This window comes from Cebus imitator, unplaced genomic scaffold, assembly GCF_001604975.1.
Source record: "Cebus imitator isolate Cc_AM_T3 unplaced genomic scaffold, Cebus_imitator-1.0 Scaffold547, whole genome shotgun sequence".
NCBI lineage: Eukaryota > Metazoa > Chordata > Mammalia > Primates > Cebidae > Cebus > Cebus imitator.
The window spans coordinates 205,179-220,775 of record NW_016107862.1 but is presented as its reverse complement, the minus strand read 5'-3'; the positions used below and the strand labels follow the sequence as shown (position 1 = coordinate 220,775).

At 39.5% G+C, this 15,597-nt stretch overlaps 2 protein-coding genes across 5 annotated transcripts in view; one reads left to right on the top strand and one right to left on the bottom strand.

Moving 5' to 3' along the window:
• Positions 1 to 6,993, bottom strand: part of DHX57 (DExH-box helicase 57) — a 77,334-nt gene extending 70,341 nt beyond the window's left edge. The window contains exons 1-2 of one of the 4 annotated variants that reach the window (XM_017515317.2): positions 6,847 to 6,993; positions 770 to 866 (exon numbers count right to left, since the gene is read on the bottom strand). Coding sequence is in view for 3 of the 4 variants with exons in the window: in XM_017515315.2 (XP_017370804.1) it covers positions 634 to 860 (227 nt within the window). In the remaining variant the exon portion in view is untranslated. Of the gene's footprint in view, positions 1 to 633; positions 867 to 5,030; positions 5,079 to 6,602; positions 6,748 to 6,846 lie in introns of those variants that run through there. The other 3 variants (XM_017515315.2, XM_037733799.1, XM_017515316.2) reach the window with 3 other exon arrangements.
• A 32-nt stretch (positions 6,994 to 7,025) lies between these two features.
• On the top strand, positions 7,026 to 14,300 carry MORN2 (MORN repeat containing 2). The gene is made up of 5 exons (XM_017515318.2): positions 7,026 to 7,169; positions 11,393 to 11,443; positions 11,832 to 11,938; positions 13,094 to 13,230; positions 14,038 to 14,300. Exons 4-5 carry the CDS (start codon positions 13,094 to 13,096, stop codon positions 14,138 to 14,140), a joined length of 240 nt encoding a protein of 79 aa, XP_017370807.1. The 5' UTR covers positions 7,026 to 7,169; positions 11,393 to 11,443; positions 11,832 to 11,938; the 3' UTR covers positions 14,141 to 14,300.
• Positions 14,301 to 15,597: the final 1,297 nt, after the last annotated feature.

The window sequence follows — 15,597 nt, the reverse complement described above, 5'->3', positions numbered from 1 at the left end:
AAATCTGGCTTCACTAAGTCAAGAATCCTTGTGAAAAAGCAATGTCAATGATGGTTCCCTCTGCACTATAGGGCTCTGAAAAGAAATAAGCTACACACAAAGAGCGGTTCATTTCATTCTGCATTGGAATATGAAAACCACTGAATTTCATCCTTCCTTGTGAATATTAGGCCCTATTTCTTTATTTCTTTAGTAAGATCCAATTATCTTTCTTTATTAGACCCAATTATCTTTATTTCTGATTATTAAAAAAAAAACGCCAGGGGCAGTGGCTCATGCCTGTAATTCCCACACTTTAAGAGGCTGAAGTGGTAGGATTGCTTAAGCCCAGGAGTTTGAGACCAGCCTGGCAGCACAGCAAGACCCTGTCTCTATTTAAAAAAGAGAGAAATAAAAATGTTAACATCATCATTTTAACATCAATCTATGATGCCTAAGGAATACTTAAAATAATTCCTACATATACACAAAAGCTGTTATTTCCCATCATGCGTTCAGAAAAGGCTACAAAGAGGAGGACAATTAATTTGACCAGAATTACTTGACTTTTTTTCCCTTCTCAGCCATCTGTTGTCCCATACATTGGGGATTAATACCATTTCCATATTTAAACATTTAAAGAGTTACAATGACCTGGAAGGGCGCCGTGATTCACTGAAGATACAAAAGTCATCTCCATCATCCCAAATTCTACTGGAGGCCTTTCTATTGCCGCCACCTCCACCACCACCACCGCCACCGCCACCACTACCACTCCCATGAGATTTACTGGCGTGACTCCTGCCTCCTCTTCCTCCTCTAGAAGACCCTTTTCCACCTCCTTTGCCTGGTTTGCCTTTTCTTCTTACTGAAGAACTCATTTTCACCTGCAAGAGAAAAAAATTAAAGTAAACATTATAAAACTAGACATGTATGATAATCCTTTGTTTGCCAAACTTATGAATATAGGCTACTTTAAAGAAATAAAGGAAAATGTAGATCTAAAAAGAGATGGCCTTAGGTCAGGATTCTGAATCTGTTCCAGTGAAAAAAATTAAAAACTACAAAATAAAAAGAGCTGGCCAGTTTAGGGGTAGTATGGATAAATCTTCACAAAAGATTTGTAAGCACTTCCACCTCAGGACTACATTTAGTGAATGCCTCCGACACAGATTTCTTAACCAAAGATGTACATCATAAACACATGGAGAAGTTTCAAAACACACATGTCTAGGATTTAACCCTAGATTCTCATTTGGTTAGGTCTAACATAGAGTTTTATTTATTTATTTATTTATATAGAGATGGAGTCTTGCTCTGTTGCCCAGGCTGGAGCACAATGGCACGATCTCGGCTCGCTGCAACCTCCACCTCCCGGGTTCAAGCAATTCTCCTGCCCTAGTCTCTGGAGTAGCTAGGATTACAGGCACCTGCCACCAAGCCCAGCTAATATTTGTATTTTTAGTAGAAACGGGGTTTTACCATGTTGGCCAGGCTGGTCTTGAACTCCTGATCTCAAGTGATCTGTGCACCTCAGCATTCCAAAGTGCTGGGATTACAGGTGTGAGCCACTGCACCCAGCCTAGTATAGGGTTTTTAAAACCACAGTTGAGAAGAGAAGTTTTCATATATTTAATATATGTTCTGACAAAATTTAAATTTACATATGCTCTATCAGGAATACAGCGTGGGTTTGGAGATTCTGCCAGGGGCAAAAGGGAAGTAGGCCATAAAGCAGATAGCTCCTAATCTTTTTCCAAAGGATTGATTCCACTTACAATGGAATGTGGAGAAGTTCGAACCTAAAGGTACTTTCAAGAATAGTGAGGTTGGGCTGGGTGTAGTGGCTCACGCCTGTAATCCAAGCACTTTGGAGGCCAAGGCACACGGATTACCTGGGGTCCGGAGTACAAGACCAGCCTGACCAAAATGGTGAAACCCCGTCTTAAAAAAAAAAAAGAAAAAAAATAATAGTGAGGTTGTGGTGAAAGGGAGATTACAGGATAAATAAAGATATGTTTAGATTGTTGGCCAAATAGTTTGCAGGAAACAAACCAAGGGATAAGATCACTAGGAAATGACTTTTTGGTGGAAAAAATATTGAATCTGGATCTCAGAAATCGGTGCTTCAAAGAAGTCACAATTTGGTTGGATTAGTTTGTAAAGGAATTTACTCTCCAGAGCATTGTTGAAAATAATTGAGCCATCAACCATGGGCATACCCAAAGCTGTACCTCCCAGAGGAGCAACAGCAGAGGCTTAAAATCGTAGGAGGGAAACAGACTTCACTAAAATAATCTAGCCAGTCACTAAAAATTAAACCAGCAAATAACAATAAGAAGCCCCCGAAAGGGGAGAATCAGTACCCAGAGTTGTTACAGTTTGTTACCTACAAGTTAACAAAAAAATCACAAGGCATGCATAGAAACACTTAAGCATGACCCATATACTGAGGGGGAAAAGCACAAATTGCCTGTGAGTGAGACAAGATGTCATATTTAACAGAAAAAGACTTCAAAATAGTCATTATAAGTATGTTCACAGTAATAAAGGAATGCACACACAAAAAAAATTTATACTGGATATTTATTTATTTGAAAACCAGCATAAATGTATTGTTTCTTCTTTCCTTTGAAATGATTTAAAAGGGAATTATATAAGATAATATGTATATGATGTAATGTTGGGCCTGTAACCTATAGGAAGGTAATATGTGTGTAATATATTTGCCAATAACAGCACAAAGAAGATTGGTGGAAGCATAACTGTACTATTCTGAGAAAATGACTGCAGATGGTAAAGTAATAATTGTAACAATATATAGTTGAGTATATAACATTAATAGATATAATATGTATAACAATACTATAAAAGGGAGGAAAAAATAGACCTATATAAAATTAATACTTCTATATATCTGTCTTAGTCTGTTTTCTGCTATAATAGAATGCCACAGACTAGGTAATTTATAAACAATAGAAATTTATTTGGCTCATGGTAATGGAGGCTGGGAAGTCCAAGAGCATGATGCAGGCATCTGGCGAGTGTTACCTCATGGTGGAAGATGGAAGGCAGAAGTGAGCATGACACAGAGAGAGGCACCGGCAGCCAGACATATTTTATAATAACTCACTCTTCCTATAACTAACCACTCCCATGCTAGTGACAGTAATCCATTAATGAGGGCTCTGCCCTCATGATCTAATTACCTTTTATTGGGCCCCATCTCCTAACCCTATTGTATTAGAAATGAAATGTCTAATACATGAACTTTAGGGATAAATATTCAAACCATAACAATATTGCTAGAATTAAGCTAGTATAAATCTGAAGCTGATTCTGATAAATTATAATGTATATGATTAACCTCAAAGCAATCACAAAAATACTACATTAGAAAATATTCACTTAATGACTAAATGCAAATGAAAGCGTAAAGTAAGAACAGAAGAAAAAATAGACAATGAGACATACAGACATCCAAAAGTAGAATTAGATGTAATTCCCAGTATATAGATAACACAAATAAATGTGAAAGAATAAAGCAGTCCAATCAAAATATAGAGATTGGCAGACTGGATTAAAAAACATGATCCAAATATATGCTGTCTGCAGGAGAGACACTTTAAATTCAAAGACACAACAAATGAAAAGGAAAAAGATGATCTTTCCAAAGAGCAACCACAAGAAAAGTGGAGTGGCTATGTTAATATCTGACAAAATGGAATTTAAAGCAAAAAATGTTACTAGAAATAGGGATATTTCTTAATGATAAAAGGTTTAATCTATCAGGAAAAGATAACAATGAAAAACACGTATGTACCTAATAATAAGGCACCAAAATACACAAAGCAACAACTGACAGAAATGAAAGGAGAATTAGACAATTCAATAATAATAGTAGGAGGCTTCAATACCTTACTTTCAATAATGGTGGAACAACTAGACAGAGGATCAACAAGAAAATAAAAGACTTAACACTCTAAACCAACTAGACCTAATAGATGTCTACAGAATACTTCACCCAATAACAAAATATACATACTTCTCAAGTACATATGAAACATTTTCCAAAATAGACCACGCTAGGTGATTAAAANTTTTTTTAGACAGAGTCTCACTCTGTCACCAAGGCTGGAGTACAGTGGCACAATCTCAGCTCACTGCAATCTCTACCTCCCTTCAAGTGGTTCTTCTGCCTCAGCCTCCTGTGTAGCTGGGACTACAGGCATGCGCCACCATGTCCCCTGGCTAATTTTTGTATTTTTAGTACAGATAGTGTTTTACCAAGTTGGTCAGGCTGGTCTGGAATTCTTGACCACAGGTGATTCACCCTTCTTGGCCTCCCAAAGTGCAGGGATTACAGGCGTCAGCCACGGGTGCCCAGCATAAATCTCAATAAATTAAAAAAGAAATAAATAATATGAAGTATGTTCTCTAACCAAAACGGAATTAAAAATCAAAAGCTAGAAAAAATTTGGGCAACTCACAAATATGTGGCTATTAAACTAGATCTTTTGGTATTCCTTTCTTCAAAATTCTTGATGATTATACATATGTATTCAGTGTTTATCTTAAGTTTGTCTCTCCTTCCTACTCCCAGAAAGCTCTTTGAAAGTAAGAATATGTCTATTTTGATTACCACTGTACCCTTAACACAGTGTCCAGCATGTAGTATGAATTCAATATCTATTTGTGGAATGAATGACTGAAGGTTGAAAACAATGACCTATGTGGGAATGGAGATTTGTTCATCTATTTATTCATTCCACAAATATTTATTGAACACTTACTATGTACCAGATCCTGGGGATATAACAGCAAAGAAGACAAAATTTCTGCCTCATGAAGCTTATCTTCCAGAGGGTAAGACAGATACTAAACAAATAAATATGGCCTGGGTGCAGTGACTCACACCTGTAATCCCAGCACTGTGGGAGGCCAAGATGGACAGATCACCTGAGGTCAGGAGTTTGAGACCAGCCTGACCAACATGGAGAAACCCCGTCTCTACCAAAAATACAAAATTAGTTGGGCATGGTGGCACACACCTGAAATCCCAGCTACTCGGGAGGCTGAGACAGGAGAATCACTTGAACTGGAAGCAGAGGCTGTGGTGAGCTGAGATAGCGTCATTCCACTCCAGCCTGGGCAACAAGAGCAAAATTCTGTCAGAAAACAAAACAAAACAAAACAAAACACCGAGTAGATACATATTATTACTTAAGTGCTATCAAGAAAAAAAGAAACCCTGAGGCTATTATTTTAGACAGAGTGGTTGAGTAAGGGCTCTTCAAGATCACATTTTAAAGGACATCTGGAAGAAACTGAGAGAATGAGCCATGAAATAATCATCCCTCAGGATACACAGGGGATAGGTTCCAAAGCCCCATGTATGCCAAAATCCACACATACTCAAGTCCTGCAGTCAGCCCTGTAGAACCTACATACAGGAAAAGTTGGCCCTCTGTATGTGGGGTTTTGCATTCCAGGAATACTGACTTGTCTTTTTCTTTTTTTTTCTTTTTTGAGACTGGATCTTGTTCTATCACCCAGCTGCAGTTCAGTGGTACAATCATAGCTTACCGCAGCCCCGATCTCCTGGGCTCAAGCAATCTTCCTGCCTCAGTCTCCTGAATAGGTGGGACCACAGGCACACCACCACACCCAGCTACTTTTTGAAAGTTTTAGTAGAGACGAGGTTTCACTGTTGCCCAATCTGGTCTCATACTCCTTAGCTCAGGTTATCCTCTCACCTTGGCCTCCCAAAGTACTGGGATTACATGCATGAGCCACTATGCCTGGTTGAAATACTGTATTTTCAATCTATGTTGGGTTGGAAAAAATCCACCTATAAGTGGACCCTTGTAGTTCAAACCCACGTTGTTCAAGTGTCAACTTTACTCACAAAAATGTAGAGTCATTAAAATCTTAACAGGAAAGAAAAAGAACAGGTCAAACTGAATTCTGTAAGGTCGTACATCAATAATTACCTATTATTTCTAAAATTTAGGGAAAGGATATAACAAATCAAGCAGACAGATTAGAATTTCATCTCAAAAACCATGCAGCCCACGTAAACTTGTGTACTGAGAAACATTAGGAAAAAGCAAGAGGATATTTACTCTGATTCAAAACAAGTTGCCTCAGACCAACACAGAAAATGTTACCTTTACAACTAGATCTGAGATACCCACTCAAAATTTTAAACGAAGATTTGCTGACTGTAGTGGTACCCAGTACCACTCTCCCAGAGTTTTCCAGGGAATAGGAATTAGGTTGTATAATCCACGTGGTTAGATTACACTATCTATTCCATCTAGCCTAGGAAGATTCCAACTATCTTTCTTCACCATGGATATAGGGACCTATGTTTGGCTGTAAGAGTATTCTTTGATACTCAACGCGCTGAAAAGTGACTACACACTACTCTCCTCCCAGGCAGATCTCTGACTGATCACAATATATCCAGCTCCATCCAGATATACAGATCTCGTACCCATTTTCGATCTCACATCGTCCCCACTCTTCTCCCCAAAAAGGCCACACAGAGACAGGGAACGGAGCCTGAGCCCCTTCAATCAACCCCTTAGCCCGCTCCAAGCTTGAATTTCACTCCCCACCTGCGGTCTGAGCGTGGACCAATCTCAGCGGCAGAGCCCCGCCTTGGTCCGGTCCCAGGGCCTGGGATCCTGCTGGTCCAGATTCACCGGTCCCAGGCAGACAGGCTGAGCTACACTGGGCCGCAATGCTCCTCAGATCCGGACCACTCCTGAAGCAGGAAGCAGGAGACACACTGACAACCAGAGCGACGCGCAGACCTTGCGCACAATGCGCATCACTTGTCCGCAGAAGTGGAAGACGTACCTGGCTCGCAGCGTTGGGTCTCGAGCCCGCTGCCGGGAGGTGCTGCCCAAGGGTCAGAGTCCCCACTGGGTTTGGCTACTCTCACGGTTCTCACTTGGAGCAGCCCTGTGGTGGCCCAGCTACAGCGGTACAGCCCCGGCGCCTTCTGATTGGCTCAGCTTCAACCCCTCGCGTATTCGCTTCCGGGTGAGAGGTGCCCGGTCGCCCCAGCAACCAAGTCGCACTTGGAGCTGTCCTAGCGCCTAGCTCTCTCCCAGCCGCAGAGCTGGCCGCCCAGGGGGAGACACAGAGTCTGGATAATCTCTCTAACACCTCTCGGTCAAGTGAGTGCCTGTCCTCCCAACGACCCGGGCAAAGAAGGGCTCCTTTAAGTCGAACTAGCGTGGAGTCAGAACTTGCTTGGCCCCTGGTAACTCCCGTAGGGGTGTGACATACTTCCTGACCGTCTAGGCGAGGGCCACGGAGGAGTCCCTGGTCTGGGAATCTAGCTCTGATTCTGTCGTTAATTCGCTGTTGAGACACCCGAGACGCGTGCCAACCTCCCTGGGCCTCAGTTTCCGCTATGGAGCCTGGCGGTCTCTGTGAGGTTCCCTCTAGCTCTGACATTCCAAGTTTCGAATGTAGAACATTCTAGCGGCAATTGAAAACAGTCCAGTTTCTGATATGCTTACGTTTAATGTTCTGCTTTATAAGCATGCAACGATTGCTTCCGAAGTGCCCTTCATTCACTGGACGTTCTGTTACTATTAGTACTAAACAAGGAGTCGGACAGTAGGGTGAGAAGAGGTTTGACTAATCCGCCATCTGTGTCCTCCTAGAGGAACCGGGTGGGATAGGAGATCCCGATACAAAAGCATGGTTTTAATAGAGCCCTAAGTACTACAGTAGGAATTGGCCCAAAGTGCTGTAGGGACTCCCAAATGAGTCTGAGGTTGACCAGTAATGAGAAAAAAGGCTTTGTGGGAGAACTCGTACCAGAGCTGAGGCTACAAGAAAACAATAGCTAATATTTACTTTAGACACTGGGCTAAGTGCTTTAACTAAATTAGATCATTTACTTAATTTGCCCCATCTAAGGATGAGATAACTGAGGCATAATGTAATTATTTGTCCTAGGCCAAAGAAAATGGTGGAGTCTGGATGCAAAGCTAGGTAGTCCCATGCCAGGGCATAAAACCCTAACTACTACCCTCTATTTTGCCAATTCTTAAGGATGAATAGCGATTAACCAGATAAAGAAGAGAAGGGTGTTCCACCCAGAGTACAGCATGGCATCAGTGGGAAACTACAAGCAGATCTAGTAATCTAGTTAGTTATCATTAAACACTTAGAAAGCAGCTCTGTGTGCCTGCCCAGTTGGAATTTCAAATCTTGCAGACATGTAAGTAACTAATTTATGAGCACACATGGCAGTTTCTATATACTGCCATACTTCACCCTGTATCCACAACCAGATCTTAGAAATTATAGGGAAAAAATGAGCAGACATACCGAAATTCATATTTTTCTAAGAGTTAGTGTTAGTGTCTATATTTAACCCCTAAACATGATCGGAATTCTAGCAAGATTGCTCTCTACCCTCCACACCATTTCCATATTGATATTACCTGAGTTTTAGTTACAGATTCTTTTTTGTTTGTTTTTTGTTTTTTAGTTTTTAATTTTGGTAGAAATGGAATCTCACTGTGTTGCCCAGACTGGTCTCAAACTCCTGGGCTCAAGCAATCCTCACACACTCAAAGCATTGGGATTACAGGCATGTGCCACCAGATACTGTTTTTAAACTTAATTCTTTTTTATTTTATTATTTTTTAAAGACAAGTGTCTTGCTCTCTCGCCCAGGCTGGAATGCAGCAGTGTGATCAGGCCTTACTGCAGCTTTGATTTCCTGGGCTCAAGCGATCCTCCCTCAAGCGATCAGCCCCCCACATAGCTGGGACTACAAGCATGCGACAGCATACCCGGCTAATTCTTGTATTTTTTGAGGAGACAAAGGTTTCGCCATGTTGCCCAGGCTGGTCTCAAACTCCTAGGCTTTAGCAACCCACCCGCCTCAGCCTCCCAAAGCGCTGGGATTCCTGGCGTGAGCCACTAATTAATCCTACCATCATGCCTGCCAGTTTCCATGATTTTAGACTGACAGTTTCGTTGGATGTAGAATATTGGGTTGAAAATAATTTTATCTTGGAATTTTATTTATTATTTATTTATTTATTTTGAGAAGGATTTTTGCTCTTGTTACCCAGGCTGGAGTGCAATGGCGCGATCTCGGCTCACCGCAACCTCTGCCTCCTGGGTTCAAGCAATTCTCTTACCTCAGCCTCCCAAGTAGCTGGGACTACAGGCGTATGCCGCCATGCCCAGCTAATTTTTGTATTTTTAGTAGAGACGGGGTTTCACCGTGTTGACTAGGATGGTCTCGATCTCTTGACCTCGTGATCCACCCGCCTCGGCCTCCCAAAGTGCTGGGATTATAGGCGTGAACCACTGCACCCGGCCTTGTCTCAGAATTTTAAAGACATCATGCCATTTTTATTTATTTATTTTTTTTAATCCACTGCTGCTGATGTCAATCCTTTGTAGTTTATTGTAGGTAATCTCGTTTTTGTTTGCTTGTTTTTAACTAGTCTAACTGGCTTTTGTCTTTGTGTCTGAAATTTTGCTGTAATCTATCTAGGTGTGGGGTTTTGCTTAGTTCTCATTTGTAGTTCAAGCAGTCATTAAATTGTTGGCTGTTTATTCAAATATCCTTTATTCTTTGCCCTTGCAATTCTTGTTAGACTGACATTAGCATTTTGTATCTGTTTTCCATTATTTTAAAATTCTTTGTGCTACTTTCTTTTTTTTTTAATTAAAAACAGTTTTTTTCCAGCCATCTTACTCACACTTTGTGGTACTTTCTAAGCACATTTTTCAACCTAATGTTCCAGTTCACGAATTTGTTTTCAGTTATATCTATTCTGCTATTCATCCCTTCTCAGAAGTTTTGTTTCACCAATTATATTATTTATTTCCTAGATTGCTAATTGTTTGTTTTTGTTTTTTTATAATCACCAGTTCGTGCCTCAAGGATACTAATACTCTCCCTTTCTGAGGATATTACAGCTTAAGTCCTCTGCCTATTGTGTTAACTCTGTTTCCTCAGAGGATATAAGCCTCCAACCTTTCTTAACTGGCACCTAAATTAATTTTTAAATTCCCTTGTCCCACCATAAAGACTCCAATTCAGTAGATGTGGGATAGAGAGAGGTAACTTAGAAGCATCTCAGGTGATTCTGAAGGGTGGGCCAGAGAGGATATGCTGGCATACCCTCTCTACGTAAGTTTTCTTCAGTATCAGAAAATACAGTTTCTAATGTTTTAGGTCACTAAGTGTCCAGGGCTCAGAGGCCCAGAGTCCCCCTCAGTCTTGTGGTTCTCTTTCTTCCTTTTTCACTTGGTCTCCATTCCAATCTCATTCTGTGTGGGTTTACCAGCCCTTCCACACTTGCTATCTTTATTTTCCATTTCTTCCTACTGCCAAATTAGAGATTCCTCACTTCACTTTTCCTTTGTGGGACAATCAGTAAACCATATGGGCTACCAAAGTAAAATAAAAACATATCCACACCAAAATTTGTACACCATTTTTTTTTAACTCCTAGGAAGCTGTGTGTGTGTTTTTTTAAAAATGTACATCAATGTTTAGAGCAGTGTTATTCATAATGGCCCCAAACTGGAAACAACTTAAATGTCCGTGAACTGATGAACGAATTAAAAAAACATGCTATTTCTGTACAAAATATTTATACAATATACTTGGCTATAAAAAGGAATGAAGTACTGATACATGATACAACATGGATGAACCTTAGAAACATTAAGTGAAAAGAGCCAGACACAAAGGACCACATATTGTATGATTTCATTTATAAGAAATGTCCAGAATAGGCAAATCCACTGAGACAGAAAGTAGATGAGTGGTTGTCAGGAGTTTGGGGTAGTAGGGTGAGGGGTGTTGGATGGGAATTGTAATGGGTAACTGCTAATGGGTATAGGATTTCTTTCTGGGATGATTTAAATATTCTAAAATTAGATTGTGATGACAGAGGCACAACTCTGAATATACTAAAAAACATCAAATTATATATTTTTAAAGGGTAAATTTTGTGGTATGTGAATTACATATTAATAAAGCTATAATAATAAATACATCTTAAAAGAGATCATCTGGGCAAAACTATTTATTTCCCCAGGACCCTACATTAGATGATGGAAATGCCAGGTAATCATCATATGCTTGTGACCCTGTGAAGTGAGTCCATTTGGATAGTGTTTAAAGCGCATTGGTTATAGGTGTTATGACATAAGAATATTTACATTTGGCTGGATGTGGTGGTGGCTCACATCTGCAACCTCAGCACCTTGGGAGGCTGAGGCGGGAGGATCACTTTAGCCCAGGAGTTTGAGACTGGCCTCAGCAACATAGTGAAGCTTTGCCTCTACCAAAAAAAAAAAAAAAAAAAAAAGTCAACTTATGTCATTCTTCTTAAATCTTTTAAAACAGCTTCAGAAGTGTATAAGATCAGCTTTATCTTTCCAAATGGAGACAAGTATGGTAAGCATACACTTCAGTTACTTTTTCTGTACAGAAAATTAAATAGTTTAAGAATAAAAAAATGAGACTGTTAAATTTTATAAAACTACTATTGGAATATTAACTTTGTTAACCAAAATAACAGAAATCCTAATAGATAAACAGATTTTAAAATTAAAACTTCAGTGTTAACTCTAGATGGTATGCCTTGGAAACCTATGGGATCTGTCAGTCTTCTTGGCCCATGAGTCTCAATTGTTACAAGATGTTCTACGTTCACGAATTTACTCATCTCTGGTCTCACTGGTTTTAGTGCTAGGGAGCTGAAAAAACCCAGGAGATATAGTTGCAATTAGGCCTAGACAGAACTATTCTCATTTATAATCTTCATTATTTCTCCCTTGTTTAGATGGTGACTGTACAAGAACATCTTCTGGAACCTATGAGAGAAATGGAATAGGTATTCATACCACTCCTAATGGGATTGTCTACACGGGAAGCTGGAAAGATGACAAGGTATTATTGTTGTTTTTAATACTGGCAGTGAATAAATAACTCTGTGGGTTAAATGATTCCAGGCATTGCACCATTAATCAAAAACTCCTATAATGAGTAGACTATATAACAAAAATAACAAATGATCATATTAACATGTATTAACTTACAAGTAATGTTGAACTCATTGCAGTAAGGTAATCATCATTATTATCTTTTGCATATCCTATTCACTGAATAAAGCTGAATCCATTACATAATTTTCTCATTTAATCCTTATAACAACTATATTATATAGGTACCGTTAATACTCCTATTTTACAAATGAGGAAAATCAGGCTCAGGTTTTTTGTCCAGCTATTAAATGATAAACAGGAAAGTAAACCCAGGTCTGCTCGAATCCAAATTTGAATTCTTTTTAAAGACAATTTTATTTCTTTTCTTTTCCTTCCTTCCTCCCTCCCTCCCTCCCTCCCTTCTTCCTTCCTTCCCTCCCTCCCTCCTTCCCTTCCTCCTTCCTTCCTTCCTTCCTTCCTTCCTTTTTTGACAGAGTCTCACTCTGTCTCCCAGGCTGGAGTACAGTGGCGTGATCTCGGCTCACTGCAACCTCCGCCTCCCAGGTTCAAGTGATCCTCCTGCCTCAGCCTCCTGAGTAGCTGGGGCTACAGTTGTGTGCCACCACACTCAGCCAATTTTTTATATTTTTAGTAGAGATGGGATTTCACCATGTTGGCCAGGATGGTCTCACTCTCCTGCCTGACCTTGTGATTGCCCGCCTTGGCCTCCCAAAGTTCTGGGATTATAGGTGTGAGTCACCATGCCTGGCCAAATTTGAGTTCTTAGCAATTACTTTTTACTGGTTTCCTGAACTAACTAAGCTGGTTGCCCTTTAAGATTTCTGATACATTTAGGGTATCTTGATGACCCCCATTATTTTCATCATGGACCCTCTGATGTTCAAATGTCCCAGATCCAGAACATTTGATTTAGTGGGCTTCACAGATAGATACAGGGTGAAGAAAAATGACAAAACTGTTGTCTTAATACTATCAAAATAAAGGATGATATAAAGTTGATTAATAATTAGCAGGTGATAGACTTATATTTGTACATCTTTGAAAGGTTCTCAGGAAACTGAAGATTAGTTTCTAAGGTAATTATCTTTGTTACAAACAGATGAACGGTTTTGGCAGACTTGAGCATTTTTCAGGAGCAGTATATGAAGGACAATTTAAGGATAACATGTTTCATGGCCTGGGGACTTACACATTCCCAACTGGGGCAAAATATATTGGAAATTTCAATGAAAATAGGTAAGGTTAAATTTAAAAAAATTCACTGTAACTCTAAAAAATTCTTTTCTGGCATGTATGCTTAAATATTTATTTATTTATTTATTGAGGCAGAGTCTTGATCTGTCATCCAGGCTGGAGTGCAGTGGAGTGATCTCGGCTCACTGCAACCTCTGCCTCCCAGGTTCAAGTGATTCTCCTGCCTCAGCCACCCAAATAGCTGGGACCACAGACATGCATCACCGCACTTGGCTACTTTTTGTATTTTTAGTAGAGATGGAGTTTCACCATGTTGGCCAGGCTGGTCTGGAACTCCTAACCTCAAGTGATCCGCCTGCCTCAGCCTCCCAAAATGCTGAGATTACAGGCATAAGCCACCATGCCCGGCTGCTTAAATACTGTAGTTAATTCTAAGTATTTTTTATAATGTATCTAGTTTCTAAAAATCACTGGAGGCCAGATATGGTGGCATGGCACCTCAAAAATCATTGATGGTCAAGAAATATTTGTTGAATAACTAAAGCAATTAAGCTAAATAACCAATGTAAACATTTCATTTTAAAAAAACTCATTGTTTTGGTTTTGTATGAATTTAGATTATGTGATCCTAAAATCATGGACACCAAATAATTGTGTTTGTTTGGAATAGTATGTGATTTTTTTTTTTTTTGGTAGGTTATTAAAGCAGGATGCTGGGTTTAAAAGTAAAGCTTGAAAGTAGAAAGATGTAATGCTTCAGACTTAGTGTACATTATGCTAGACCATCTTATATCTGGACTGTAAATTATTCATCTTGGTTAATGAAAAACTTATTTTTTACTATTGCAGGGTGGAAGGTGAAGGAGAATATACTGATATCCAAGGACTAGAATGGAGTGGTAACTTTCATTTTACAGCTGCTCCAGACCTGAAATTAAAGCTTCACATGTAGCTGTTCTTCACATGTATATGATATAATGTTACATTAAAGTTTAAATGTAGTAATTGAAGCTTTCAATTGTAAGGAAAGCAACTAAATCTGCTCTTGGAAGTGACTTCATACACTACCCCTATAAATTTGCCAATAAAACCATCACTTACACCTTTTTGAACTTCATTTTCGTTGTTTTATAATTAGTTTAAAATAGGTGATTCAGTTCAGTCTGCTTATTATAATAACTATGACAGAACCATCCAAATCTTGGCAAAGTTGATTTCCAAACCTCTGAGTTTTGTCATCTTTTTTTTTCCCTAGTTTGTGCTGTGTATCCCAGGTGACATCCACCCTCTTTAAAAAAAAATTTTTTTTAGGCTATAATACATTTCATTTATTATTTTTTAACTTTTATTTTAGGTCCAGGCATACATGTGCAGGTTTGTTATACAGGTGAACTCATGTAACAGGGCTTTGTTGTGCAGATTATTTTGTCTCCCAGGTACTAAGCATAGTACCCAATAGTTATTTTTTCTGCTCCTCTCCCTCCTGCCAACCTCCACCCTCAAATAGCCCCCATGTCTGTTGTTCCTTTCTTTGTGTCCATGAGTTCTCATCATTTAGTTTCCACTTACAAGTGCGAACATGTGGTATTTGGTTTTCTGTTCCTGTGATAGTTTGCTAAAGATAATGAACACAATTTTAAGTGTACAATACATTATTGTTGTCTACAGGTACAGTGTTGTACAGCAGATCTCGAGAGATTATTCATCCTGCTTGACTGAAACTTTATGGCCTTTGTTTAGTTACCTCTTATTTTCTCATCACCCCAGCCCTTGGTAACCTTTATTCTACACTTTGATTCTATGAATTTGACTATCTTATTTTATTTATTTATTTTTTTTCAGATGGAGTTTCACTCTTGTTGCCCAGGCTGGAGTGCAATGGCATGATCTCGGCTCACCGCAATCTCCGCCTCCTGGGTTCAAGCGATTCTCCTGCCTCAGCCTCCAAAGTAGCTGGGATTACAGGCACACATCACCATACCCAGCTAATTTTTATATTTTTAGTAGAGATGGGGTTTCACCATGTTGGCTGGGCTGGTCTTGAACTCCTGATCCACCTGCCTTGGCCTCCCAAAGTGCTGAGATTATAGGTGTGAGCCACCCTGCCTGGCCGAATTTGACTATTTTAATACCTCATACTTTTAAGTGGAATCAGACAGCACTGGTCTTTCTGTGACTAGCTTATTTCACTTAGAATAATGTCCTCATGGTTCATCCATGTTGTCACAAATTGCAGGATTTCTCTTTTAAGGCTGAATGGTATTCCATTGTATGCATATACCATACGTATTTTCTTTATTCATTGTGGTGGGCATTTAGTTTGTTTCCACAGCTTGGCTATTGTGAATAGTGCTGCAGTGAACATAGGAGTGCTAATATTTGAGATCTTGATTTCTGTTCTTTTTTTTT

Excerpts from the sequence above, each read along its gene's own strand:
- MORN2 (XM_017515318.2), top strand. The coding sequence starts at position 13,094 with ATGAACGGTTTTGGCAGACTTGAGCATTTTTCAGGAGCAGTATATGAA. Across the intron at positions 13,231-14,037 it reads GGAAATTTCAATGAAAATAG|GGTGGAAGGTGAAGGAGAAT; the intron begins GTAAGGTTAAAT and ends TTACTATTGCAG.